Raw genomic sequence first — 27,609 nt, forward strand, 5'->3', positions numbered from 1 at the left:
CCTTTGCATACGGGAAAGGGCCTTGTCCCGTTCCCGCGGTGTGCCTAACCACGTTCACGCCTTCCATTCGCCGGAACTCACCTGCCCCTGAGAGGACTGCCTTGTTTCCGGCGCAGGCTGCCGCTGCTTCCCCAGGCTCGACCAGCCTCTGGCAATGCCACCGGGACCACCACCACCACCTGAGGGGGCTGCACGAAGCCCAAGCCATTGTGGACACCAACGTGAAGCCGGCGCTCCTGGATGGCGAGGGAGGTCCCGTCCAGGATTGAGTTCACCTAGATTGAATCGAAAGACAAAAATGAACATGGTGGATGTGTCCCGAAGCAAAAAAAATACAGTGACACCTTGTCTTACAAACTTAATTGGTTCCGGAACAAGGTTCTTAAGGTGAAAAGTTTGTAAGACGAAACAATGTTTCCCATAGGAATCAATGGAAAAGCGATTAATGCGTGCAAGCCCAAAATTCACCCTTTTTGCCAGCCAAAGTGCCCGTTTTTGCGCTGCTGGGATTCCCCTGAGGGTCCCCTCCATGGGAAACCCCACCTCCGGACTTCTGTGTTTTTGCAATGCTGCAGGGGAATCCCAGCAGGGGAATCCCAGCATTGCAAAAATGAGCGCTTTGCTGGCAACGGAAGTCCAGAGGTGGGGTTTCCCAGCAAAGGAAGCATCAATGAAATCGCAGCATGGCAAAAACACCGGAGTCCTCGAAACCCCACCTCCGGACTTCTGTGTTTTTGCGATGCTGCGATTTCGCTGAGGCTCCCCTCACTGGGAAACCCCACCTCCAGACTTCCATTGCCAATGAAGCAGGTGTTTTTGTGCTGCTGGGATTCCCCTGCAGCATCACAAAAACACGGAAGTCCGGAGGTGGGGTTTCCCATGGAGGGGACCCTCAGGGGAATCCCAGCAGCGCAAAAATGGGCGCTTCTCTGGCAAAGGAAGTCCAGAGGCGGGGCATCCCAGCGGCGGCGGTGGGTTTGTAAGGTGAAAATAGTTTGTACGAAGAGGCAAAAAAATCTAAAACCCCGAGTTTGTATCTCGAAAAGTTTGTAAGATGAGGCGTTTGTAAGATGAGGTATCACTGTATTGAAAAAGCCTTCCTAGATGGTTACAAGAAATAACAGGAATGTGTATATAGTTACAGGTATAAACAAGGGGGAAAATAAATGCTATAAAATGGAAAATGGATATATATGCAAAGATATATAAAGAATATAAGTTATGTATAAGTTACGAGATGATATTAATAGTTAAAGAGATTGGAAATTGAAAACTGTAGAGGGAATACAGTTTAACTTACATGTACTTACATGGAAATATGACATCAATGCAATTTACCGAGAAAGGATTATAAAGGTTTACGGTATTTTTTTATTTTGGCTTGTATGTTTTAATATGTTTTTAATGTCTTTTTTTTAATGTTTATATTCAATTTTTTTAAAAAGAAAGAACTCCAGCGTTGTATGTAGGCTCACCCCTTGGTACTCCATCCCTAGGACAGATTATCACAGAAAGTCCCCGATTTATGACGATTCATTTAGTGACCGTTTGAAGTTAGAACGGGACTGAAAAGAGCAACTTAATGACAAGTCCCCACACTTACGACCCGTGAACCTCCCAGTGTCACACGGTCAAAATCTGGGCCCTTTGGCCAACTGGCATGTATTTATGACCATCGTAGGGTCACCTGGGGTCATTTGGTAGCCACCCTTCTTTTAAGGACCAGGCAATTTACTTAAGAAGGTCGTAACTTTCAAGCGGGAGCGGTTGGGCTAGATGACCTCCAAGGTCCCTTCCAACTCTTATTCTTCTACGTTCTACATTCAGCCCGACTTCCTTAGCAGTTTCCGGGCTTTAGCAAGAGAAATTCCAGCTTTAATTGTGGAGGACGGTGTAGAATAGGACAAGTTTTATTATTTTATTTTATTTATTACCGCGGTGATTTGTCGCCCATCTGGCGGCTCGAATTAAACCTCGGCGGGGACCCAAAAGGAGGATTTCTGAGGAATTTCTCCAAACTTGGAAGCAGCGCCTCCTTCTTCTTTCGAAAGCGGGGGAAATTCTCACACGCGAGTTCCATTTTGGACCAAACCAACGGAGATGGCACCATCGCGGGTGGTAATTTTACGCCATCTGTCATAAACTAATAAAACTCCGAGCTGCCCCAGAGTGATTGTGGGGATATTAAACCGTTTCATCTTCTCCCTTTTTTTCCTCCTTAAGGTCATTATTGCTTTCTAAATTACGGGGGAGGCTCCCGGAAACGACATTAAAAAACTCAGGATTCGCTCTCCGGCTCCATCATCCATCTCCAGTGGGGCTGTTGGCAGAACAGCTCATTAGCGCTTGCCCCATTGTGTGGGGGGGAGGGAGGGAGGGAGGGGGGGATCCATCGGCATTGTAAAACTGGCATCCAGGAAGTTTCTCTCTTTTAACGGAAGGAGAACAAAGACCTTACCGGCAGAGGGGGGGGAGGGAAAGAAAGATAGAGAAAGAAAGAAAGAAAGAAAGAAGACACTAAGTAGGTAGGGAGGAAGGAAAGAAAGAAAGAGAGAGGGGAGGAAGGAAGGAAGATACTAAGTAGAAAGGAAGGAAGGAAAGAGAGAGAGAGAGGAAGGAAGGAAGAAAGACACTAAGTAGAAAGGAAGGAAGGAAAGAAAGAGAGAGAGGAAGGAAGGAAGACACTAAGTAGAAAGGAAGGAAGGAAAGAAAGAGAGAGAGAGGAAGGAAGGAAGACACTAAGTAGAAAGGAAGGAAAGAAAGACAGGAAAGAAGACACTAAGTACAAAGGAAGGAAGGAAAGAGAGAGAAGAAGGAATGAAGAAAGAAAGATGCTTAGAAAGAAAGGAAAGAAAGATACAGGAAGGAAGACATTAAGTGGAAAGGAAGGAAAGAAAGATAGAGAGAGGAAGAAAGAAAGGAAGGAAGGAAGGAAGGTGAGACAAGAGGAAAGAAGGAAGAAGAGGAAGGAAGGACATAGGGTAGTGCAGAGAGGGAAGAAGAAGGAAGGAAGAGAGATAAGATAAGAGGAAGGAAGGAAGTAGGTAGGTAGGTAGGTAGGAAAGAAAGAGAGGGGGGAAGGAAAGAAAGAAAATGAGAGAATAAATGAATGAAAGAAAAGAGAGAGGAAGGGAGGGAGGGAGGGAGGAAGGAAGGGAGAGGAAGAAAGGAAGACACTAAGTAGATACAGTAGATAGGATAGACAGACAGACACAGGAGAATTACAAAGACGAGAGAGGAAGAGAGAGGGAGAGAGAGGTGATTCTACCTGCTCGTTCATCAGGAAGGCCAGCAGCTCCTCCTCAAACCTCTCCAGGGACGGGTAGAGGTGGACGCTCAGCTTGCCCAGGTACCACGTCTGGCTCTTCATCAGCCGGGGCTTCTGCAGAGAGTCTCCTGCAGGTGGAGAGAAGACCGGGACAGGCTTAGGGGCCACGCAAAGCCCAAATGGAGGTCCTTATTAAGGGAGTCCCGCCTCGTTTTGCAACCTCCCTCGCCATCTCTGTTAAGCGAAACCAACGCCGTTGCTAAAACGGGCAACCCGGTCGTTAAGAGAATCTGCTTTTCCCATCGTCGGCCAGGAGGACGCAAAAGGGGGACGCTGCACCCCGTCTGTTAAATGAATCAATGAATCGCTGCCTTTGTTCACCTAGGCCAAGGGTAGGCCACGTTGGCTCTTCTATGACTTGTGGACTTCAACACCCAGAATTCCTGAGCCAATCATGCTAGCTGGGGAATTCTGGGAGTTGAAGTCCACAAGTCATAGAAGAGCCAACTTGGCCTACTGCTGTCCTATCCTATCCTTCATTCCTCTCTTCATTTTTCCATTCCATTCTTCCTTCCTCCTTTTTCATTAGCCTATCCCAGTGGTAGGCCAAGTGGGCTCTTCTAGGACTTGTGGACTTCAACATCCAGAATTCCTGAGCCAATCATGATAGCTGAGGAATTCTGGGAGTTGAAGTCCACATGCTATAGAAGAGCCAACTTGGCCTACCTCTGCCCTAGGGCAGTGATGGCAAACCTATGGCACGGGGGTCACAGGTGGCAAGTGGAGCCATATCTGCTGGCACATGAGCCGTTGCCCTAGCTCAGCACCAGAGTGCATGGATGTGCCGGCCAGCTGATTTTTGGCTCGCACGGAGGCTCTGGGAGGGCGTTTTTGGCTTCCAGAGAGCCCCAGGGGGGAGGGAGAGGGCTTTTTTATCCTTCCTCGGCTCAAGGGAAGCCTTTGTAGCCTGGGGAGGGCGAAACATGGGGCTACTGGGCCCACCAGAAGTTGGGAAATAGGCCGTTTTTGGCCTCCAGGGGGCCTCCGGGGGATGGAGGAAGCTGTTTTTGTCCTCTCCAGGCATTTAATTATGGGTGTGGGCACTCACACATGCACGATAGTAGGCACACATGTTCTTTCGGCCCCCCCCCCAGGGAAAAAAGGTTCGCGATCACTGACCTGGAAGGGAGGGGAGAGAAGAGAGGGAAGGCGGGAGGGCCAGGCTTCCACCTACCTTCAGGTGCCGCCAAGACCCCTGGGACCTCCTGCCCACTGGACACCGGGCAGTTCTCTGGCAAGAGGTGGGAAAGAGCCCCCAAGGGGGGATGGAGCTGCAGGCTGCATTGGAGGTGACTGCTTTCCATCACTGTCAGGTATTGGTTCTCTACAGGGGAGAAAAGGACAGACAGACCAGAAGGAAGGGAGGAAGGGAGGAAAGGAGGAAGGGAGGGAGGGAGGGAGGAAGGAAGATGGAAAATGGAAAGAGGAGGGAGGGAGGGAAAGAAAAGAGACAGGAAGGGGGAAGGAGGGAGGGAGGGAGGGAGGGAGGGAGGGAGGGAGGGAGGGAGGAAGGAAGGAAGGAAGGAAGGAAGGAAGGAAGGAAGGAAGGAAGGAAGGAAGGAATCAAGAAGATGGAAAATGGAAAGAGGAGGGAGGGAAAGAAAAGAGACAGGAAGAAGGGAGAGAGAATGGAAGGGAGGGAGGAGGAAAAGGGAAGGTGGGAGGGAAGAAAGAAGGGAGGAAAAACAGGAAGATGGAAAATGGAAAGAGAAGGAAAGAAAGGAAAAGGAGAAGGGGAGGAGGGAGGGAGAATGGAAAGAAGGAATGAAGGAGAAGGAAAAAGGACAGGAAGGAGGGAGGAAGAGAAAGGGAAGGAGGGAGGGAGGAAAAAAGGAAGGAAGGAAAACAGGAAGATAGAAAATGGAAAGAGGGAGGAGGAGAAAGAGAAGGGGAGGAAGTAGGGAGGGAGGGAGAAAGAAAGGAAGGAAGGAAGGAAGGAAAAGGGACAGGAGGGGAGGGAGGGAGGGAAAGAAGGAGGGAAAAAGGAAAGAAGGACAAAGAGGAGGAAGGAAAGGGAGACCTTGTGACATCCTAAATTAAAATTGCTTCAGGACATTTCCAATCCAGGTTCCCCAAATCCCCGCAGCTGCTTTCAGCCTGACCATAAACCCCCCAGGACCTTGAAGCCCGAATGACCGCCTATTGGGGGGCACCCTGAGGTCATCCATCCAGAGAGAGCTCCCCTTGCTGGGCTCCCTTGTGGGCATTTCTCCCCCCCCCCTCCTTTTCAAACCTGGCAAGACTGTTTTTCCTCTGGGTTTCCCTGGGCCAAGGAACGTGGGGCCCGGCCTGTGCAAACCGCTAGGTGCCCCACGACTTACTCTCGATGGGCTCCAGGAGCAGCGGGTGCAGGAGAGCGCGAGGGGTCCCATGGTACAAAGGAAGCCTGCGGAGAGAAGGGGGAGCATCAGATCAGAGAGAAATTGTGTGTGTGTTTTGTTGTTGTTGTTTCTTTAAAAGGAGTTTTTGAGAGCAGAATTGGAGATCGGATCAAAATTACCCAGCCAGGTTTTTCTGCCTGAGGTGGGACTAGAATTCCCAGTCTCCTGGCTGTTGGCCCAAAGTCACGCGGCTCTCTCTTTCCTCCCAAATGCAGGACTAGAATTCCCTGCCTCCTGGTTATTAGCCCAATTGGCTGGCTTTTAAGGTGAGTCTAGAACTCCCCATCTCCTGATGATTGACACACAGTTACCCAACTGGATTTTGTGCCTAAGACGAGACTAGAGCTCCCAGTCTCCTGGGTATTGGCCGAACGCTACCCAGCAAGTTTTTCTGCCTAAGGCAGGGCTACAACTCCCAATCTCCTGGTTAGTGGCCCAAAGTCATCCAACTGGCTTTTGTGCCTAAGGTGAGATTAGAACTCCCAGTCTCCTGTTTATTGAAGCAAAAAGATACCTAACTGGCTTTGGTGGCTAAGTTGGGACTACAACTCCCAGTCTCCTGGTTACTGGCCCAAAGTCATCCAACTGGCCTTTGTGCCTAAGGTGAAACTAGAACTTCCAGTCTCCTGTTTATTGAAGCAAAGATACCTAATTGGCTTTGGTGGCTAAGTTGGGACTACAACTCCCAGTCTCCTGGTTACTGGCCCAAAGTCATCCAACTGGCCTTTGTGCCTAAGGTGAAACTAGAACTTCCAGTCTCCTGTTTCTTGAAGCAAAGATACCTAACTGGCTTTCGTGGCTAAGTAGGGACTACAACTCCCAGTCTCCTGGTGATTGGTCCAAAGTCACCCAGATGGCTTTCGTACCTAAGAAGGAACTAGAAATCACCATTGTTCCTGGCAACTGCCCCAAGCTCACTCAGCCCTCTTCCCTGAGACCTAAGGCCAGGACTAGAACTCACCATCTCCTAGTTTCTAGTCCAGCACTTTCCTGTTCACCCCAAGGTGTGCCCTTCCCCAGCCCTTGCCGAAGGGTTCAATCCCACCCCGGCTGTTTTGAGAGCTTCAAGCCAAGCGACTCTTTCTCACCGATGCCAACCTTGTGAGCCGCCCTGAGTTTTCGGAGAAGGGCGGCATACAAATCTCATAAATCATCATCATCATCATCATCATCATAACAACCACGTATCACTCCACTGCTAAGAACGTGCCCAGGCGGGGGTTCCACTTACCGGCTGCTACTGGCACGCTTTCCGCCACTGTCGCAGGCTGCGCACCCATTGGCGTGAGATTTGGCTTCTCCGTATGCGCAGCAAGTGATTTCTTGCGCGAGGGCGCTCTATCATGCGTAAGATATTGCCTATTTTCGGTGATTTCTCTGCTTCCGCGCGTTCAAAAGAGCGCCGAAAATTGGCAAAACCTCACACATGAGAGCGTCTTCACGCAAGATTTTTCTTGCTGCCCATGCGCAGAAGCCAAATCTCAGGCGGGCGCGTGCGGGCACTCATTGGGGGCACCCAAAGATGCATGCGCCTCTCCATTTCCGCTCCCGGAACCCCAATCCCGGCCGTACCGCGACCAGTTACTCAACGTACCCTTTCTCCGCCGACTTCCAAACCAGCGGCTCCGACTTGCTGTTAAACAAACGGAGGAAGACAAAGCCACAGCTGACTTCCCAGGATGCCGCGTCTCGTCCCTTGGCGGTGGCCACGATTTCTAGCACCATCAAGACGCCGGGGTGGCCCACAGAGGCGAGGAAATACACCGTCTAGGAAGGCAGCGGAGGGAAAAGGGTGAAGGACAGACAGCAAGCCTGCCTCGATTTCTTTGCGGTGGGTTTCCAATCGCAGCTGCTCGTTCTCGGTGATGGGAGATTAATCATCCCGACAGCTGACAGCTTCTCAGGGAGGGGGGGTGTCTGTCGCCTCCGGCACGGAAGCTAGAAATGTGAAAGTTTTATGATCTCTTTTGTTGTTTCAGCTCACTCGGCAGGATAACAGATGCCGACGCATCGCGGGAGATGCCCACATTCGTTCGGGCCGGCCGTAGTCGGCCGGGTAGCAGGGATCAAAACCAGCCCTGTGAGGAAGACCCCGGGCCCCACCCCGCCCAACAATCTTAACACCCACAGGAAGGGGAAATTTGAGAACCCCCAAGTTGCAAAACCTGAATTGCAGTTAATCGAGTTACAACCACAAATTAATCTTTATTAAGGGTTTTTAATGATTGCAAGGGGTTTATTTTAAGGAGTTTTTATTATTATTAGTGCTCGATTTGACTTTATTGTACTAGAAGGAGATTATGCCAGACTGGATAAGAGTTACATCATCTCATATTCTGACTCCATTTAAATAATAATAATAATGATAATAATAATAATAATAATAACAACAACAACAACAACAACAACAATAACAATAATAAAGTTGGAAGGAACCTTAGAGGTCTTCTAGTCCCACCCCCTGCTTAGGCGGGAAACCCTACACTACTTCAGACAGATGGTGATCCAACATCTGCTTAAAATCTTCCAGGGTTGGAACATTCACAACTTCTAGACGCAACTTCTGTTCCAGTGATCATAAATACAAGTATAAAAACACATTTGTATTTTTTATACTTGTATTTCAAACTGTGCTTTTATATTTGGGAATAATATAAATTGAGAATGTTTTAATGGGTTTATGGTTTTTACTAGCTATGCTTGTGCTAAGTATATATACTAGGCATGCCCATATTTCTCCACCACTCCGCGGACTGCATTAGTTGCCCATTGGTTTCCGGAGACAATTCAAAGTGTTGGTAATGACCTATAACGTCCTACATGGCATCAGGCCAGATTACTTGTGGGACTGCCTTCTGCCGTATGAGTCCCAGCGATGGTCAGGTCCCACAGAGTTGGCCTTCTGCAGGCCCCGTCAGCCAAGCAATGTCGCTTGGCGGGGCCTTCTCTGTGGGGGGCCCGGCCCTCTGGAATCAGCACTGCCCCCACCCTCCTTGCTTTTTGCAAGAGTCTTAAGACTCACCTATGTCGCCAAGCTTGGGGCAATTGTGTCTCAGCCCCCCGGCCGATGAAATGAGATACATGTTGTATGATTGAACCAGTATGATTGTTTTTAAATGTTGGATTTTTAGACTGTAATTTTAAATTTAATTAGAGTTGCCTTCTGTGATACTGTTATATTATACTATATGCTGTGAGCTGCCCCGAGTCCTTGGAGAAGGGTGGCATACAAATCTAATAGATTAGATAGATAGATAGATAGATAGATAGATAGATAGATAGATAGATAGATAGATAGATAGATAGATAGATAGATTAATTAATTATTAGATAGATTAATTAATACTACCTAATAGGTGCTGTTGTCTGTCTTTATCAATTGCATATGGTCTGTTGTTATGCCCTTTGGTAAAAGGGCATTATAAATAAATGTTATTATTGTTATTGTTGTTATTGTATTGTTTATGTGTTGTGAGCCACCCTGAGTCCTGTGGGCGGCATATAAGTCAAAATAACAATGATAATAATAATAACAACAACAACAACAGAGCCCAAACTTTCTGTTTGCTGTGAGACAATTTGTTAAGTGAGTTTTGCCCCACTTTAGGACCTTTGCTGCCACATTCATTAAGTGGCTCGGTCAGTCACAAGATTGTTAAGTTAATTTGCCTTGTTGATTTTTGCTTTCAAGACTGTCACAAACGAAGATCGTGTGACTCTGGGACGCTGCAACAGTCCGTTAAGTACGAGCCCGTGGCCAAGAGTCTGAAATCTGATCACGTGACTGTGGGGAATGTCACAACAGTCATAAGTGGGAAACAAGGGTTAATGCTTGTTTGTTTTTAAAAGTTAATGCTGATATGAAAGGGCTCGCCAAGTTCGCAGGGGGCTCTCCGGAAGGACGTTTGGATTAAAAAAATAAAGGCTTGAGCTGCTGCTTTCTTGAAAAAATTCAAAATTTAAAAGCCCCCACCTGGAACACCGCAGGGAGGACCCAAGGATGCTTAGAGGGAGAGAGGGCAGGTTTAGCACACAGAGTTTTAAAAAAAGTTTCGGCAGCATTTTCCTGTGATTCATGGGACAACAGCGCCCTCTGCTGCTGGTTTTAATGCAGCTCTTCCGATGGAGAGCCCGTCTTGGACCGCTGGATTATTAGGAAGCCCAGAAAAATTTTAAAAATCCAATTCTGGAGAAAATCCTTTTCGTTTTTTAAGGACAATGTTCTGCAGGGAAGGAGATTTGACTTCTTGTATTTGTTTTGAAATTTATATCCTGGCTACCCAGCCAAGAGGAGACTTTAGGTCAGTGAGGACGAAGGGGCCCCAAAGAGCGTGAGGATGTGCTATCACACATGCGCAAGTGCCCACACTCTCTATAAACTGCTTAGAGAGGGCTGTAACAGCTGTGAAGTCATATATAAGCCTAAATACTATTGCCATTCCTACCTTCTTCTAACCTTTCCTTCCTTCCTTCCTTCTAACCTTCTTTCCTTCCTTCTTCTAACTTACCTTGCTTCCTTCTGTCTTCTAACCTTCTTTCCTTCCTTCTTCCAACCTTCCTTCTTCTAACTTATCTTCCTTCCTTCTTTCTTCTAATCTTCTTTCCTTCCTTCTTCTAACCTTCCTTCTAACTAACCTTCCTTCTTTCTTCTAACCTTCTTTCCTTCCTTCTTCCAACCTTCCTTCTTCTAACTTATCTTCCTTCCTTCTTTCTTCTAATCTTCTTTCCTTCCTTCTTCTTTCCTTCCTTCTTCTAACTTACCTTGCTTCCTTCTGTCTTCTAACCTTCTTTCCTTCCTTCTTCTAACTAACCTTCCTTCTTTCTTCTAACCTTCTTTCCTTCCTTCTTCCAACCTTCCTTCTTCTAACTTATCTTCCTTCCTTCTTTCTTCTAATCTTCTTTCCTTCCTTCTTCTAACCTTCCTTCTAACTAACCTTCCTTCTTTCTTCTAACCTTCTTTCCTTCCTTCTTTCTTCTAACCTTCTTTCCTTCCTTCTTCTAACCTTCCTTCTTCTAACTAACCTTCCTTCTTTCTTCTAACATTCTTTCCTTCCTTCTTCTAAGCTTCCCTCCCTCCTTCCCTTCCTTCTAACCTTCTTTCCTTCCTTCTTCTAACCCTTCTTCTAACCTCCCTTCTTCTAACTTACCTTCCTTCCTTCTTTCTTCTAATCTTCTTTCCTTCCTTTTTCTATGCTTCCTTCCCTCCCTTCACTTCCTTCTATCCTTCCTTCTTTTCTTCCTTCCTCAATTGCACAGTGGTTAGAGTGCAGTACTGCAATCTACTCCTGCTGATCCCCAGCTGCCAGCAGTTCAGCAGTTCAAATCTCACCACCGGTTCAAGGTTGACTCAGCCTTCCGTCCTTCCAAGGTGGATCAAATGAGGACCCAGATTGTTGGGGTTTGCAAGAGGCTGATTCTGTCAACCGCTTAGAGAGGGTCTCCCCATAATTTGGGGGAGAAAACCCATCAGTCCTTACCTCGTTGAAGACCACGGAGGGAGGTTGCCCCGGGACGGATTTCAGAGGCCTTGAGGAGCTTCTCCAAGTCCTGCCAAAGAACTGGCGGTAGGCCACATCGAAGAGCGAAAGGCGCAGCTGGAACGCCACCTCCGCCATGTTCTCAAGAGCTTTCTGCAGAGATTGAAGGACCAAGGAGGGGGAGTTAGCGCCACTGGGGAAGAGTGGGCGAGGAAGAGCCAGAGGAAGGGAGGTCTTGGAGGAATAGCAAATATATCAAATCGTGGAGAAATAGCTGAAAGAGAAAGGAAAGATATTGTACCGAGTTCAGGTCAGGTCTTGCTTTAGGCAATTTACGAATGTCACCCGGGTAGGATGAAGCCATTCTGGTCAAGCTGGGTCACTTTGAGACGTGGGGGGGGGGTCTTCAACTCTCAGGACTCAGGAGGGAAGAAAATGAAAGGGGAAGGGAGGGAGGGAGGGAGGAAATGAAAGAGAAGGAAGGAAGGAGAAGAGAGAGAGGAAAGGAAAAAGAGTGGGAGAGAGGGAGGGAAGGAAGAATTAAGGAAATAATGAAAGAAGAGGGAGGGAGGGAGAGTGGGAAGGAGGAAGGAAAGAAGGAAATGAAAGAGAAGGAAGGAGAGGAAAAAGAGTGGGAGGTAGGGAAGGAAGAATTAAGGAAGGAATGAAGAAATGAAAGAAGAGGGAGGGAGGGAGAGGGGGGAAGGAAAGGAGAGGAAGGGAGGAGGGAAAATGAAAGAGAAGGAAGGAAGGAAATGAAAGAGAAGGAAAGAAGGACGGAGAGGGAAAAAAATGAAAAATGGAGGGAAGGAAGGAAATGAAAGAGAAGGAAGGAGAGGAAAGAGGAGAGGAAAAAGAGTGGAAGGTAGGGAAGGAAAAATTAAGGAAGGAATGAAGGAATGAAAGAAGAGGGAAAGAGAGGGAAGGAAGGAAAGAAGGAAGGAAACGAGAGGAGGAAGGAGGGAGACAAGAGAAGAGGAAAAAGAGTGGGAGGGAGGGAAGAATTAAGGAAGGAATGAAGGAATGGAAGAAGAGGGGGAGAGAGTGGGGAGGACATGATTCGTGTTAAATGAGGAAAGAAAGAAAGAAAGAGAGGGAGGGAGGGAGGGAGGGAGGGTGGGAGGGAGGGAAGCAAGGAGGGAAGGAAGGAAGGAAGGAAAGAAGGAAGGAAGGAAAGGAGAGAAGAAAGGAGGGAGACGAGAGGAGAGGAAAAAGAGTGGGAGGGAAGGAAGGTAGAATTAAGGAAGGAATGAAGGAATGAAAGAAGAGGGAGAGAGAGTGGGAAGAATGAAAGAAGGAAACAATTTGTCTAACATGGTCTAAGGTCTCCTGCTTGAGCAGGGAGTTAGACTAGAAACCTCCAAGGTCTCTTCCAACTCTGTTCTGATTGATTGATTGATTGATTGATTGATTGATTGATTGATTGATTGGTCTTACTTGTTTCAAGGCATTCCCATGCACACTCTTCAAGACACACTGAAAAGGCACCGATGGCTGGAGTGGCAAATTTGGCCTCCAGATGTTGCGCGGAGGCACCGTTAGGCTTTGGCGGAAGATCTTGTGCCATTCCCCCATCCTGGGGACCAGGTGTGGTGGCACTGTGCGTTTCACTTCAGGTCCTGGGCTTCCGGGCTTCAAACACAAAGCGATCGTTTCGTGAGTGGGGAAGAGATCCCTTTTGCTTCATTCCTTAAGAGAAGAGAGTAGGCTCAGGTTAGAAAAATCTGAATTATCAAGAAACCTCTACATCTACGCTTCTCCACTTTGGCAGCTTGAAGATATCTGGACTTCAACTCCCAGAATTCTCCAGGCAGCACTTGCTCTCTTTTTTTTTTCTCTCCATAGTGGAGAGATTTCAGTGAAAGGGATTAGAAGAGAGTAAGTGGGCCACAATGGAAATATGACTTTAAACTTTATTAATAAAACAATGGAATCTGCTGAACTGAGAAAAATGACCTTAGAACTACAGGACAAAGAAGAAACATTTTTTTTATAAATCGTGTGACAAATGGTTCAACTGCTTGGGTAAAAAAGAATTCAGAAATATAACATGAATTCCAAAACTCGAAAGACTCCTACAGATCAACCACTCCATAAATCCACAAAAAGGTTGAAAAACAAAGAATGGCAGATAAAAACAACAAGAACGTACCATACATTATGAAAATTAAAATAATCTTGCTGGGGAAAAACAAAAAAAGTGAATTTGTGAATTAATCCAAATCTAGTACGAAAACTACACAACACCAAGAATATTTATAGTAAATTACTAAGAAGCTGTAGGTTAAGATAGTCAACAAATAGGTTGACAATAAGCACGGTACCTATATATCTATATATCTATAGACATAAACTTTCTTTCTTCTTTTTTTAAATTCTCTTTCCTTTTTCTTTCTCTTTTCATTTCTGAAATTCCTTTTTCATTTCTAATGTTTAATGTGGTTTAATACCATACTGTATATCCAAACTTGCTATATAGTTGTACAGTGATACCTCGTCTTACAAACGGCTCATCATACAAAGTTTTCAAGATACAAACCCGGGGTTTAAGATTTTTTTGCCTCTTCTTACAAACTATTTTCACCTTACAAACCCACCACCACCGCTGGGATGCCCCGCCTCCAGACTTCCATTGCCAGCGAAGCACCCATTTTTGCACTGCTGGGATTCCCCTGAGGCTCCCCTCCATGGGAAACCCCACCTCCAGACTTCCATGTTTTTGTGATGCTGCAGGAAAATCCCAGCAGCGCAAAATGGGCGCTTCACTGGCAACAGAAGTCCAGAGGTGGGGTTTCCCAGCGAGGGGAGCCTCAGTAAAATTGCAGCATCGCAAAAACACAGAAGTCCAGAGGTGGGGTTTCCCATGGAGGGGAGCCTCAGGGAAATCCCAGCAGTGCAAAAACGGGCGCTTCGGCTGGCAAAAGGGGTGAGTTTTGGGCTTGCACGCATTAATCGCTTCTCCATTGATTCCTATGGGAAACATTGTTTCGTCTTACAAACTTTTCACCTTAAGAACCTTGTCCCGGAACCAATTAAGTTTGTAAGACAAGGTATCACTGTATTTGTATTTTCTTTTACTTTATGTATCCCTTCTCTATTTATTGTTAATAAAGATTATATTTTTATTTTAAAAAAAAGATTTTAAAAAGGAAATACACTTCAAAAGGAATGCGTTAGCACCAGGGCACCGAATTGAAATCTGCACTTCTTCCAACTGCTAAGATGGAGAAACCCCGATCTAGAAGTATAAAGAGCACCATCTTTCAAGCCAAAAAAACCTCTTAAAATTTGTAGAGAGATGGTGTTTGAAGGACAAGTCTTCCTACACCCGTGAGCTGTCGAATTTCAGCTCTTAATTTAGATGCTCGTTTGACACTCTCTTTTTTTTTTTGGCAAGGTCAGAATGATTCAGTGATTTCACAGGGAGGGCTGAAGAGAAGCTGACTTCATCAGAAAACAAGATTCCAAGAAGGAAGAAAAAAAGAAATAAAAAGTCCCTCTCTAAAGCAATCTGCCAAAAAAATAAAAATACACAAAAGAATTAACCCTAACCCGTAGGCGATATTTTGCATTCAGACTGTTAATTTCTGCACGGAATGAGTCACCGTAACGAGTATGGAACTCCCTCCGCGTAGTAAATTATTTGTTATTGTTGTTTATTATTATTTACTCATTAGATTTCTATGCTGCCCTTCTCCGCAGACGCAGGGCGGCTCACAACAGAGATAAGTACAAAGAATAAAATATATAAGAAATCTAAACTGAAAATATGACCTAAAAACCCCAGCGCATTAAAAACAATCACCCACATTCATCCCATTTACATTCTTGTGGAAGGCCAGGAAACTGAGGGCGGTACGAATCCCTGGAGGGAGTTGATTCCAAAGGGCAGAAGCCACCACAGAGAAGGCTCTTCCCCTAGGCTCCGCCAAGCAGCATTGCTTGGTTGAAGAGACCTGGAGACGGCCAATTCTGTGGGACCTAACCGATCGCTGGGATACAAGAGGCAGAAGGTAGTCCCTTCTGTTGTTGTTGTCGTGAAGTTGTGTCTAACCCATCGCAAACCCATGGACCACGCTCCTCCAGGCCTCCCTGTCCTCTACCATCCCTCGGAGTCTATTTAAGCTCAGGCCGACTGGTTCAGTGATTCCATCCATCCACCTCTTTCTCTGTCGTCCCCTTCTTCTTCGAGTCTTCAGAGAGGGGCGGCATACAAATCTAATATATTATTATTATTATTATTATTATTATTATTATTATTATTATTATTATTAATTTTACCCTCCATCGTTCCCAGCCTCAGGCTCTTCTCCAGCAAGTCCTTCCTTCTCCCTAGGTGGCCAAAATCTTGGAGTTTCCTCTTCAGTATTTGGCCGTCTAAAAAGCGGCCAGGGTTGAATCTCCTCTAGGGCTGACCGGTTGGGTCGCCTTGCAAGTCCAAGGGACTCCACAGGAGTCTTCTCCATCCAACACCAGAGTTCAAAGGCCTCCATTCTTTGGCAGTCAAGAGGGAGATGAAAAGAAGTCTGAAATGTGTTTGTTCTAATTTGTTTTTAGTCTTTTTAACATTAGATAGGTTATACAGGGGTACCTCTGCTTAAGAACTTAATTCGCTCCGTGAGCAGGTTCTTAAGTAGAAAGGTTTGTAAGTAGAAGCAATTTTTCCCATAGGAATTGCCTTTTGTAAGCTGCTTAAAACCCACCTCTGCCGCCAGGCATGAGGGAATTGAGATACTCTTTCCCCCTAGGCCTTTACAATTTTATGCATGGTATATCTGTATGTATGTTTGGTTTTTATAATAATGGGTTTTTAACTGTTTTTAGTATTGGATTATTATTATATGCTGTTTTATTACTGTTGTTAGCCGCCCCGAGTCTGCAGCATACAAATCCAATAAACAAATAAATAAACAAATAAACAAATAAACAAACAAACAAACAAACAAATAAATAAATAAATAAATAAATAAATAAATAAACAAACAAATAAACAAATAAATAAATAAATAATGCATGCAAACCCATCAGGAAAGAAATAAAGGAAATAAGGAATAAAAGAAATAAAAGCTCGGAATTTGAGAAAGAGGAGGAGAACAGTCGCTATCGAAGGAAGAAGGTGAGGTGAGGGGAATCAAAAAAGTCCAAAACTTTAAGGCTTAAAAAAAAATGAGGGACTCTGAGGCAGCGAGGAGGAGCACGCGCCTCCCATATACCGAAAGGCTCCTCTGGCAGCCCAGAAAAGCCCGAGATGGCCGGGATTAAAGGGGGAATGGCAGGAAACTGGCCGGGCCTTCGTGCCGCTCTCAAATTTCCTGGGAAATTTTTCCAGGCTCGAGTTCTTAAGTAGAAAATGGTTCTTAAGAAGAGGCAAAAAAATCTTGAACACCCGGTTCTTATCTAGAAGCGTTCTTAAGCAGAGGTGTTCTTAAGTAGAGGTATCACTGTATAGGGGTTTTTTAGTTTTTAGAAAAAATATATAAAGAGAGGAAGGAGGCACTACGGCTTAGTGTTTAATATGTTAGAAATGTGGTTTGCGTTATACATTTGGAGGAATATCAACGATGAAATTTAATGAGAAGATACATAATTGGTTTAGCTGGATGATAATTGGTTTAGCTGGATGACAAAATAAAAAAGTTTGCTGTGAGCAAAAATGATTTATACCCAAATTAAATACCCTAGATACAAATGAAGAATTTCGTGCAATTATACATGTTGCTAACAAAAATATTGCATTTTATTGTATTGGAAATAGAAGGTATGCCGCCCCTCTCCGAGTCTATGGAGAGGGGCGGCATACAAATCCAATAAATAAATAAATAAATAAATAATAAAGGCATGCTGCATTGTATGAATTTAGGTGGAGGGGGGGGAATTATTTGAGCCTCCCCCAAAAAAGGTTGGCCTGTGCAAAACCTTCTCTTTGCTGATATCTGTGGATGTGTAGTGTAAAAACCTGGCCTAGAAGCTGCAAAATAAAGAGGTTTTCAGAGAAAAATCCCCTGCCAGAAAAAAATCTAAAATTTCTCACCTCTCTTCACCCAACTTGCCATAAAAAAAATGAGATTACTCCTTTAGCAGTCTAATCGGTGCCCCTAGGAAACACAATGACAAACGATTAAAAACACACACAAAAAGCCCTCACAATTGGGAGCTCAGGAAGCGGCACAGCATCTAATTTTTCCTGCTCACCTGGACGCTAAGCGGCTTAAGGCTACCAAGACCCTGTGAGTGATTTTTCCCCCCTTCCCTCTTGGAGGGATTAAATCCACACGTTTCATGTCCCAGGCAATGTGTTTAACGCTGGAAAAAGACAGAAAGAGAGGGAGAGAACATATTGTGTGATTCCTCCTCCCACTAAAAGCCACGGATATATCGTGGCGTTTTGCTGATTTTTTAAACAGCAGCTGCACATCGCCCCGGTACAAAAAAGAACAACGGAATTAATCAAGCATTTTAACACACAAAGTAAACAAGCAGGCAACAGCAGCGCGAGGCTAGCTGTTATTTTTTTCATGCCTTTTAGGCTAGTAAAATGCTCCGCTGAGTAAAAAACGCTCAGTACAAAATGTTCTTCCAAGCGAGCTTGTTCTCTGTTGGTTTTACTTCACTCATAAATGGCTGCGAAGGTCACATAAGCACAAATCCAGAATAAAGGAGTGGCTATAAAATATAATTTAACTGGATTTAAGCCCCAAACAAATGCAAAGAGGAATTCAGCCAGGCTAGGAAATGAACCTGTGTAATCCCAGGAAGGAAACCAGCTGGTTTCAAACTGGCAAATGGTCCTGGGGATTTATACATTGGCCTGTCCAAGGTAAACCGGAGTCCACTTAAGCTTCACATGACCCCAAAATCTTGTTTGTTCATTCTGGAGTCAGGAAACAATGCTTCAGGTTAGCAACAAAGTCTTTTCTTTGGGGTAAATCTTCAAATCTATCTGAACAATCTGTTCATACTATGGGTAAATATAAATGAAAATTTTATATACCGGTATATATGAAGCTGCACATCGCCCCGGTACGAAAAAGAACAACGGAATTAATCAAGCATTTTAACACACAAAGTAAACAAGCAGGCAATAGCAGTGCGAGGCTAGCTGTTATTTTTTCATGCCTTTTAGGCTAGTAAATAGCCTAGAGGATAATTCTCTGCCTTACAAGGCAAAGGTTGCAGGTTCAAGTCCCAGTGGGTAGCCATACTGCTGAGGCCAAAATAAGGCCGAAATGTGTGTGTGTGTGTGTGTGTGTGTGTATATATATGTATGTATTCATTCATTTTCGGAGATAATATGAATATATATATTCATTTATATTTACCCATAGTAAATATGTATATATAAGTATATATGTATATATGTATATATATTCGGCCAAAATAGATCTATCCCAGTCTCCCTTAATTTTCAAAATTCAACAAAAACATGTGACATGTTTTATATATGTGTGTGTGTGTGTGTGTGTGTGTGTGTGACATATATACCAGTATATACACACACACACACATTATATATAAATGTATATATATAAATGTATATTGTATAGAACTATTTCAGCCTTGTTCTGCTCTCATCAGCTAGCCAGGTATATTATATGTATATATACCGTATATACATTTTATACACACACACACACACACACATATATATAAACATACATATGTACATGTTTTTTTCCTATCAAACCCTTACAGGCAGACTCCCCAGGTTCAAATCCCGGTAATGGTGCGGCTAGCTGATGAGAGGAAAAATAGATCTATACTAGTCTCCCTTCCTTTTCATTATCAGCAGAAATATGCTACACATTTACATATGTGTATGTATGTATGTGTGTATATATATATGTATGTATGTATGCATGTATGTATGTAAGTATGTATACTGCTCAAAAAACTAAAGGGAACACTCAAAGAGCACCTCCTAGATCTGAACGAATGAAATATTCTCATTGAACACTTTGTTCTGTACAAATTTGAATGTGCACAACAGCAGGTGAAATTGACTGTCAATCAGTGTTGCTTCCTAAGTGGAGAGTTTGATTTCACAGAAGTTTGATTTCCTTGGAGTTATATGGTATTGTTTAAGGGTTCCTTTTATTTTTTTTGAGCATTATATAATGTATACATGTCATGTGTTTCCTAGTCTTTATACAATATATAAACATATAAACAAAGTACTGTATACATACGTGCAACATATAAACACTCACATATGCAATAGGTAAATATATATGTGTGTGTGTAATATATAAACACAGGGAGAAATGAATGCACCCTCCCCTAAAACAAAGCTGCCCCCCCTTTTCCACCAAGCATTGGGGGGACCCTTCCAATCTCCCCCTTGCGCTAAACCCCACTGTAACCTGGTTAGCCCCCATCCTGGTCTCTTTAGCCTTGGCCAACATTCCTGAGGGAGCCCCCAAAAAGATTAAACTGAGGGGGGAGCCTTTTTTTTCACCCTTGTGTTTCACCCACTCCATAGCCTCTCATGTTTACATTCCTTCTTTTTAGGCCAATTTTGGGGGGCTTTCAGGAGCAGCCTAATTCCACCCCCCTCCAACTTACCCACCCTAATTTTGGGGGTCCTGGGAAGGTTGGGGGAGAAAGCACTCTGCACGTGCTCAGAGGCACCCTTGTCACTCTATCAGCTCTGTGGGAGGGGCTTTCTGGGAGGAAGTGGGGGGAGGGGAGAGAGGAAAAGGGGTTCTAGAGCCAATTGGAACAATGAGGGGGCGGGACAAAGAGGCGCCCCAAACTCCCGCCGGCCAATCAGCGCGCTCTCCCAAAGGGGAGAGCCGGGGAGAGAGCCAATCAGCGGCCGGCGCTCTTTTCCGTTCCCCCAATGGGGAGAGCGGAAAAAGGGCTCCCCGATTCTCCTCCCGCCCCCTCATCTCACCTGCCACTCCCGCGCTCCCCTATTTCTTTCGACCGGCGGCCGCCATCTTGCTCGGGGCGTACCAACTGTATCGTGGGGGAGGCCATGCTAAAACCCAATCCTCAATTAAATTCTCCCTGGCAAAACTAGGCTCTTCTTGGCTGGCTATACCTTCCTCTAACATTTTAGCGTCTTTCCTCTCCTCTCTTTGCCGTTTTTATTCCTTCACTCCTTCACGACACGGCTTTTATCTCCCTCTCCTCCCCCCGAATTCTGGTTAAATGGATCTTCCCAGCAAGCGTGCCGCCGTTTCCTTAGTGCAGCAAAGCGGTTGCCAGGCGACGAAGAAAGGGGCGTGGCCCTATGCGGAACAAAAGCCCCGCGCGCGGGAAATAAGGAGAAAGACACGTGTTTGCGTTGCGCTCGCTTTCTTGTCATGTGAATACGGATGTTGGGCTTTATAGCGTGTTCGGATGAATTTACGCGGCTTCTTCTTTTGGGAAACCCGAGATGATGATAGCTACGGCTCCCTTTTCCTTCAGTACAACCACCCTGCAAGGTAGGACTACCGCGAGGTTGCAAACCTTGATTTGTGGTTTGGGACTGTTGACTTAGCCCGGCCAATGGTCCTTCGTGCTGTGCATCTTAGTTTAGCAGAATTCTAGGCCTGGTTTTTTTTTGGCAACTTAGCAATTTTTAGGTGGGGAGACCTCAACTCCCAGAAATCCATCCCTCCTAAAAAGTGACAGACATTGAAAAAAGTTTAAGTGAATTTTGCCCCGTTTTATAACTTTTATTGACCCAGAGAAGTTTTTAAGTGAATTTTGCCTCATTTTATGACTTTTTTTGGAGCCTGAGAAGTTGTTGAGTTTTGCCCCGTTTTATTACTTTTCTTGACACCATTGTTAAGTGAATCCCTGCCATTGTTAAGTTAGCAACCTGGTCGTTAAGTGAATCTGGCTTTCCCCACTCAACCTGGCTCATCGGAAGGTCACAAAAGGAGATCGCGTGACCCACGAACGCAAGAAACTGTCATAAATATGAAGCATTTTGCCAAGCATCTGAATTTTGATCATGTAACCCTGGGGAGGCTACAACGGTCATAAGTGTGAGGAATGGTCGTATGTCACTCTTTTCAGCGCCATGATAACTTGAAACAGTCACTAAACAAATTGTTGTAAGTTGAGAACTACCTGTATGGAAATTGCACCAACGGGAATGGCAGCCCTTAATTTAATTGTTATTGGATTCGCGACTAACCTTTATCATCATGGAACAAAAGTGGCTTGTTTTCATAGCTGGTAAAGAAAACCATGATCCCCCCTGTTTCTGTTATCCTCTCCAATTCAGAACCTGAACAATCCAACTTTAAGGCTCTCCCTAGAATTTAACTCTGGCTTACTGAACAAAGCCAGAGTTGAACTGCACTCATAACAGCATCTTAATCCAACAAATTTAGTTTAGTTATGAATAATGTTCAACTAGGGTTATTTGCAGAAATTCCATTTGAATTTTAGCAAAATTATGGCAGTGTAATGTTGGTATATTTTGAACAACATGAAGGATGATGATTGGTGGGGTGCAAATCAACCAGACATCAAAGTCATGATTTGTTGCAACAGGGGATACAGATTAAGCCTGAAGTAGGCCTACATGTCAGCCAGGGTTGACAAAAAAACCTCCAGGGGCCGGGATCATACTTTGCCCTCATTCACACAACCCATGAAGCTGGCTTGCAAACAGAAGTCTTAAAAGATCAGTTTACTGTACTGCTAATGGCCATCCTGGTTTGTACTTGCCCCCTAAAACCATAATTGTGACGGAGCGAGTTGTTGGCCGGTTCTCAAACTAAAATTTATAAGTGCGCTAAAATGTACAAAATTACCATGGAAATTAAAGGAATAAATGACTTGGAATATTATAATATCTGGAATCCATGGTACAATTGGATAGAGAATAGAAATATGTAAAAATGATACAAAAATGATACAATAATGTACAGCATACAAAAATAGACTAATATACTGTATACTGTATAATGTAACAAACAATTTGCAACGGTACTTGCAAACAGATTGATATAAAAATGAAAATATATAAAATGCAAAAATGGAAAGATAAGGTAAAAATGAAATGGGCAAGATCTGTAAACAACAACAAAAAATTGTGGTGTATCCACCTCTTATTTAATTTTTGTAAAACTTTAAAATCTTAGTTTTAATGATGATTTTAGAAATTATTATTTTTTCCCTTGACTTCTTTTTATTATTGTTGTTAATTGTAATTTTTATACTGATGTAAGCCGCCCTGAGTCCTTCGGGATTGGGCAGCATGGAAGCCAAATTAAATAAATAATAAATAAATAAAGGTGACGCACGGTGTGATTGGATTGTCTGATTGAGTAATATCTAGGGTTTTTAGCTGGAGTTTTTTAATGTATTAGATTTGTTTTGTACGCTTTGTTTCTATATTTATTCTGTGAGCCGCTCTGAGTTTTCGAAGAAGGGCGGCATACAAATCTTAATAATAATAATAATAATAATAATAATAATAATAGTAATAATAATAGTAGTAGTAATAGTAATAATAATAGTAGTAGTAATAATAATAGTAGTAGTAATAACAACAACAACAATAATAATAATAATAATAATAATAATAATAATAATAATAATAATAATAGTTAAATAAATAAAAATAAAACCTGGCTTGCAAACTCAACCCACAAAAGATTGTGGCTTACAGAACCCCAGATGGCTTACAGAGCCCCCCCCCCATCCTGGCTTGTGCTTGCTCTGTCTCTAAACCATGGCTTGTTGTGTCAGCCTGGATTCTTGGGCAGCTTTATCCAAAGGGCAACAAGCCAGGCAATGGCAAGGATGCTACGCACCTGGGTACCACAGCCCTGGGCCAAGGGATGCAGGCGACGGCGCCGATTGGCCGAGCCGCCCGCCGGTCACGAGGAGGTGCATCCCGAAAGCCGCCAATGGCAGCCGGGGGCGATTTGCATGGCGGGCGATTGACGTCGCCGCCGGGCCAATGGGCGGTGCCGGCGGGCGGGCTCTGCTTGGCACGAGGGCGAAAGATGGTGTGAGGTCCGGACCAGCCGCTCCGCTTGTGCCGCCGTCGCAGGTAAGGGGGGGGGGGGGGCTCGTGCATGGGAGGGGTCCTTCCTTGGGGGGGTCACTTCCCTCTGGGGGGGCCTCTGGGGCTGCAGTACGCCTCCAGAAAAATAACGGGGGGTTGCAAAGGTGGGTAGGGGGTTGCAAAGGGGTGGGGGAGGCATTGCAGCAAGATGCAACAAGGGGGGTGCAAAACCGCCCCTTCCCCTCTATGCAGAATCTGCAAAGCCCCCCAGGCCACCACCCCCTCTCCCCCGCCCCCATTGCACGCTGCCACTGCACCAGCTTGGTGCAGGATGCATGCATTCAAAGAAGCAGCACCTCCCTTCTTTAAACCCCCCCTTTTTTTGCAGGCTTGCAAAAGAAACAGGAACTGGGGAAAAGGGGAGGGGGGTGCACTGCAGAGGGGGGGACACCCCCCCCCCAATCTAGGGAGGTCTTGCCTGGCCTGGCCTGAAATCCATGGGGAAGGGGTGCAAAATTCAGCAGGGGGGAGGAGGCCTTGCCCCCCCTCCCACCTTTGAACCAGAAGACCCTCCCCATAAATGCATTGTGGGGGTTGTTGATATTTACAAGTGCAGATTTGACAGCTGCCCAAATTTGGGGGAGGGGGCACAGGAAACAGACCCAGCCAAAGGTTGGTCCATCCCCCCCAATGCTGGTGGTTTGCAGGCTGGGAAGAGGGAGGGGGGGCTCTTTTTGGGGACTTCCCAAGCGGATATTGGTGCAAAATGTGGGGGGGGGGCAGAGGAGGAAGTTGAGCGTGTGCCGCTTTCACCATCTCTGCTGGTTTTGCGGTTGTGTGTGTGTTTGGGCAATATCGGTGCCTCCTTCCCGTAGAGGAAGGCAGGATTTGCGCTGGTGAGAAATGGAGAGGGGGGGGCCCTTCCTGTGCAGTGGCACACTTGGGGGTGTGCACACGCGTGTGCAAGCAAGACCAATGCCCCCCCCCCTGAAAAAACTCATTTTTTTTTTCTCCCCCACCAGTTGGTTTTTTTGATAGCTGTCAGGCTTAAGACTTACATCCTTATAATTGCAGCTGGGATGCAACACTCCCCATATTTTTTCAAGGGGGGGGCAGATGTTGGATGAGATAAATGCAGTGGGGATTTGGTCGTGTTCCCCCCCCCCCCTCTTTCCAGGACTGATCTCATTTCTGGATGCCACTGCAAGTCATTCTTGGTTCAAGTCCAGCTGAGTTGTGTGTTTTTTTTGCTGCATCCGAACATTTGCCAAATTTTTACCTGTCCCACCCACAATTCCTTCCCCCCAATAATCCTTTAACTGCCCCCCCTTCCTTGTGTTAAAAAATAGTAATTTGGGAGATCCCTGCCCCAAAGAGCTTGCAATCTCCCCCTTTTCTTTTACCCATCCCACCCACAATTCCTTTTCCCACCTAACAATCCTTTACCTGCCCCCCCTTCCTTGTGTAAAAATTAGTAAATTTGGGGAAAAGAGTTTGCAATCCCCCCCAAAAAAATCCTTGGAAGAAAACCCTTATCACAAAGGAATGTGCCTGTCATAATTTATATAACGAGGGGTTTAAAAAAACAAATTGCAAATATTTTCCGTTTAAAAAATTAAAAAAAAGACTTTGGCACGTATTCTCGACAGAGCGATAACGGCCGCAATTAATACATTTCTCCTTAAGGATCACTCTGCGGGCAATTAAAAACCCAACTCCCTGCCATTCCGGCTTTATCAAAACGGAATAATTAAAAAAATAAATAAATAGAATATCGGAGCTGTTTTTCCAAAGGAGGAATTCCTCGCAGGTTGCCCATTTAGCACTTTTTTCAATAACGACATTCCTCAACTTTGGGTATAAATTTTTTCTTTATTTTTCTTCCAACATACAATAAAACAACATGAGCAATAAATGCTTAAAATAATAATTAATGATATTTCTTTGATACATTAAACATTCAGAGAGAAAAAATGTTAATAATACTTTCAATACGTTGTTGTTGTTATTATTATTATTATTATTATTATTATTATTATTATTATTAATTAGATTTGTATGCCGCCCCTCTCCGTAGTACTTTTTATCCTCTTCTTTGCTAAGTTAATTAAAATTAACTACACATGAGATATATTTCATCTACAGATAACAATATTATGAAATCTATTCCCTTATATTCCCTTTTTTTATTTATAATAAAACATAAACATCTTAACCTCTTAACTCAATACCGACATTCCTCAACTTAACGGCGGCAGTGGACTCCCGAATTTCCATCGCCGAGCATTGTTAAAGTGAGTTTCGCTCCGTTTTGCGAGCATTCCACGTTGGGTGAATAAATCGGGGCGGTGGTTTTTAAGAGAATCTGGCTTCCCATAGTGGCCCCTGGCCATAGTAAATATTACTCGGTTGGCCAGCGTCCAAAATTTTGATCACATAAGTCACTTTTTTCACTGCTGTTGAAACTTAGCCTGGTCACTAAACGAATCCTCGTAAGTCGGGGACCACCTGCATTGCTTCGCTTAGCCATCTAAAGCGAGTAAGGGTGGCCTACAGCAAAAGGTTTCACCTGTACAGGTAAATCCTCTGTTACACCTGCCTCCAAAATAGAGACTTGACGACTCAAATTTGAAATTTCTGACGGTTGGGCTTTCCCTGTGGTCCCCTTTCCCTTGCATTTTATGCATTTATTACATTTTTTCTACTGTCCATCTCATCAATAGGGCAATTTTTAGGGTTAGGACGAATTCCTCGACTTACAACTGTTTATTTAGCTTCAAAGTTACAACGGCAGTTAACGACTGACACGAGATCCCCAACTGTGGGACTCACTTAAGATTGGTGGTGATTCACTTTAACGACCGTGGCAAGGCACGTCGTAAAATGAGGCAAAACTCAAATTAACGAGTGGGTCTTAATTTAGCTGCAGAAACTTTGGGGTTGTTAAGTGGAGCATTTACCCGTCAATTGATACATGTAAATAACCTTGTCATCGCCCCGTAAATAAAATTAATTGCAATTTCTTTTTTTATATATATATATATATATATAAGTATCCCTAGAAAAAGGTTCTAGGTCAGGCTGGATGTTTTTGTAAATTTTCACTCCCTTCACTCCTCCACTCGAAATAGAATACCCTATGAGACTAGACTTTCAATCCTGGGCCTAGAAAGTTTAGAACTAAGACGCCTTAAACAAGATCTAAGTATTGCCCACAAGATCATATGCTGCAACGTCCTGCCTGTTGGCGACTACTTCACCTTCAACCACAACAACACAAGAGCACACAACAGATTTAAACTTAATATTAACCGCTCCAAACTTGACTGTAAAAAATATGACTTCAGTAACCGAGTTGTCGAAGCGTGGAACTCATTACCGGACTCCTTAGTGTCATCCCCAAACCCCCAACACTTGACCCTTGGATTATCCAAGGTTGACCTATCCAGATTCCTAAGAGGTCAATAATGGGTGAGTACAAGTGCACTAGAGTGCCTTCCGTCCCCTGTCCTATTGCTCTCCTATATCTCCTATACCTTTCTTCTATTCCTATATCTCTTCTTCTATTCTTTCATTGATATGTTCTATTACTATATCTTCTTTTCTATTATTTCTTAGATATATTTTACTATCAGTATCTCCTCTACGACCATCATCATGTATTTTACTATGTGTATATAGATATATACCCACTAAAACCCTCATTGTGTATTGGACAAAATAAATAAATAAAATAAAATAAATGATTAAAAAGAAAATTTAATGCGGTCACACCTGCCTTTTCTACCTTCTACCCAAAATCTGCATTTCTAGGGGTTTTTCTAAAGTCTTTTTTTCCCCCCTTTCTCTGCAGAGTGTTAAAAACATATAAATAGTTTCGCTGATCCCATCGAATTATTTTGCAGTCTTGGCTGCAGCTGCGACCCAAATTGCAAATAATGCAGTTGTGAATGTGGGTTTTTTTTCTTTTTCTGGAGAGTGGAGACGGGAAAGCCAAAATTAAGTGGTTCCTCCATTTACGAACGCGGTCGACAAAGAGAGAAAGCTCTTCGGAGAATGTTGCGCTCCCTTTTTAAAATTTATTTATTTATTAGATTTGTATGGCTCGCAGCATATAATATAACAATACAGTACAACAGCAAATCTAATTAAATTTAAAATTACAATCTAAAAATCCAATGTTTAAAAACAATCATTTTGCGACCTTTCTTGCCACAGTCACTAAACAAGGCGGGATCCCCTTTTGCGACCTTCGGGTGAGTGTCGTCAACCGGATTCGCTTAACGACTGTGTTACTAACGGCCAGGGGTTCGCTTAGCAAGAAAAGTCGTAAAGCAGGGCGAAAGCCGCTTTAGCAAATGCTTAACTTAGCGACGGGAATTTGCAGTTGTAAGTCGAGACACTTAGCATCTCTGTCCTCGCAAACCAGAAAGTGGTCGGTCATTACGGATGAGCTGAAAGACA

General features: G+C 44.4%; 2 protein-coding genes across 4 annotated transcripts in view; one reads left to right on the forward strand and one right to left on the reverse strand.

Annotated features, from left to right (window-relative positions):
- The window catches only part of NPHP4 (nephrocystin 4), a 57,607-nt gene extending 37,465 nt beyond the window's left edge, over window positions 1-20,142 (reverse strand). The window contains exons 1-10 of the mRNA XM_070759017.1: window positions 20,080-20,142; window positions 17,379-17,489; window positions 17,218-17,281; window positions 12,624-12,875; window positions 11,187-11,339; window positions 7,304-7,476; window positions 5,650-5,714; window positions 4,503-4,652; window positions 3,269-3,396; window positions 82-275 (exon numbers count right to left, since the gene is read on the reverse strand). Of these exons, the coding sequence (XP_070615118.1) occupies window positions 82-275; window positions 3,269-3,396; window positions 4,503-4,652; window positions 5,650-5,714; window positions 7,304-7,476; window positions 11,187-11,339; window positions 12,624-12,761 (1,001 nt within the window). The 5' untranslated portion in view covers window positions 12,762-12,875; window positions 17,218-17,281; window positions 17,379-17,489; window positions 20,080-20,142. The remainder of the gene's footprint in view (window positions 1-81; window positions 276-3,268; window positions 3,397-4,502; window positions 4,653-5,649; window positions 5,715-7,303; window positions 7,477-11,186; window positions 11,340-12,623; window positions 12,876-17,217; window positions 17,282-17,378; window positions 17,490-20,079) is intronic.
- A 312-nt stretch (window positions 20,143-20,454) lies between these two features.
- Window positions 20,455-27,609, forward strand: part of KCNAB2 (potassium voltage-gated channel subfamily A regulatory beta subunit 2) — a 55,185-nt gene continuing 48,030 nt past the window's right edge. For 2 of the 3 annotated variants that reach the window (XM_070759023.1, XM_070759024.1), the window contains exon 1: window positions 23,113-23,190. The gene's annotated coding sequence lies outside the window, so the exon portion shown is untranslated. Of the gene's footprint in view, window positions 20,618-23,112; window positions 23,191-27,609 lie in introns of those variants that run through there. The other variant, XM_070759022.1, reaches the window with a different exon arrangement.

This window comes from Erythrolamprus reginae, chromosome 8 (genome assembly GCF_031021105.1).
Source record: "Erythrolamprus reginae isolate rEryReg1 chromosome 8, rEryReg1.hap1, whole genome shotgun sequence".
NCBI lineage: Eukaryota > Metazoa > Chordata > Lepidosauria > Squamata > Dipsadidae > Erythrolamprus > Erythrolamprus reginae.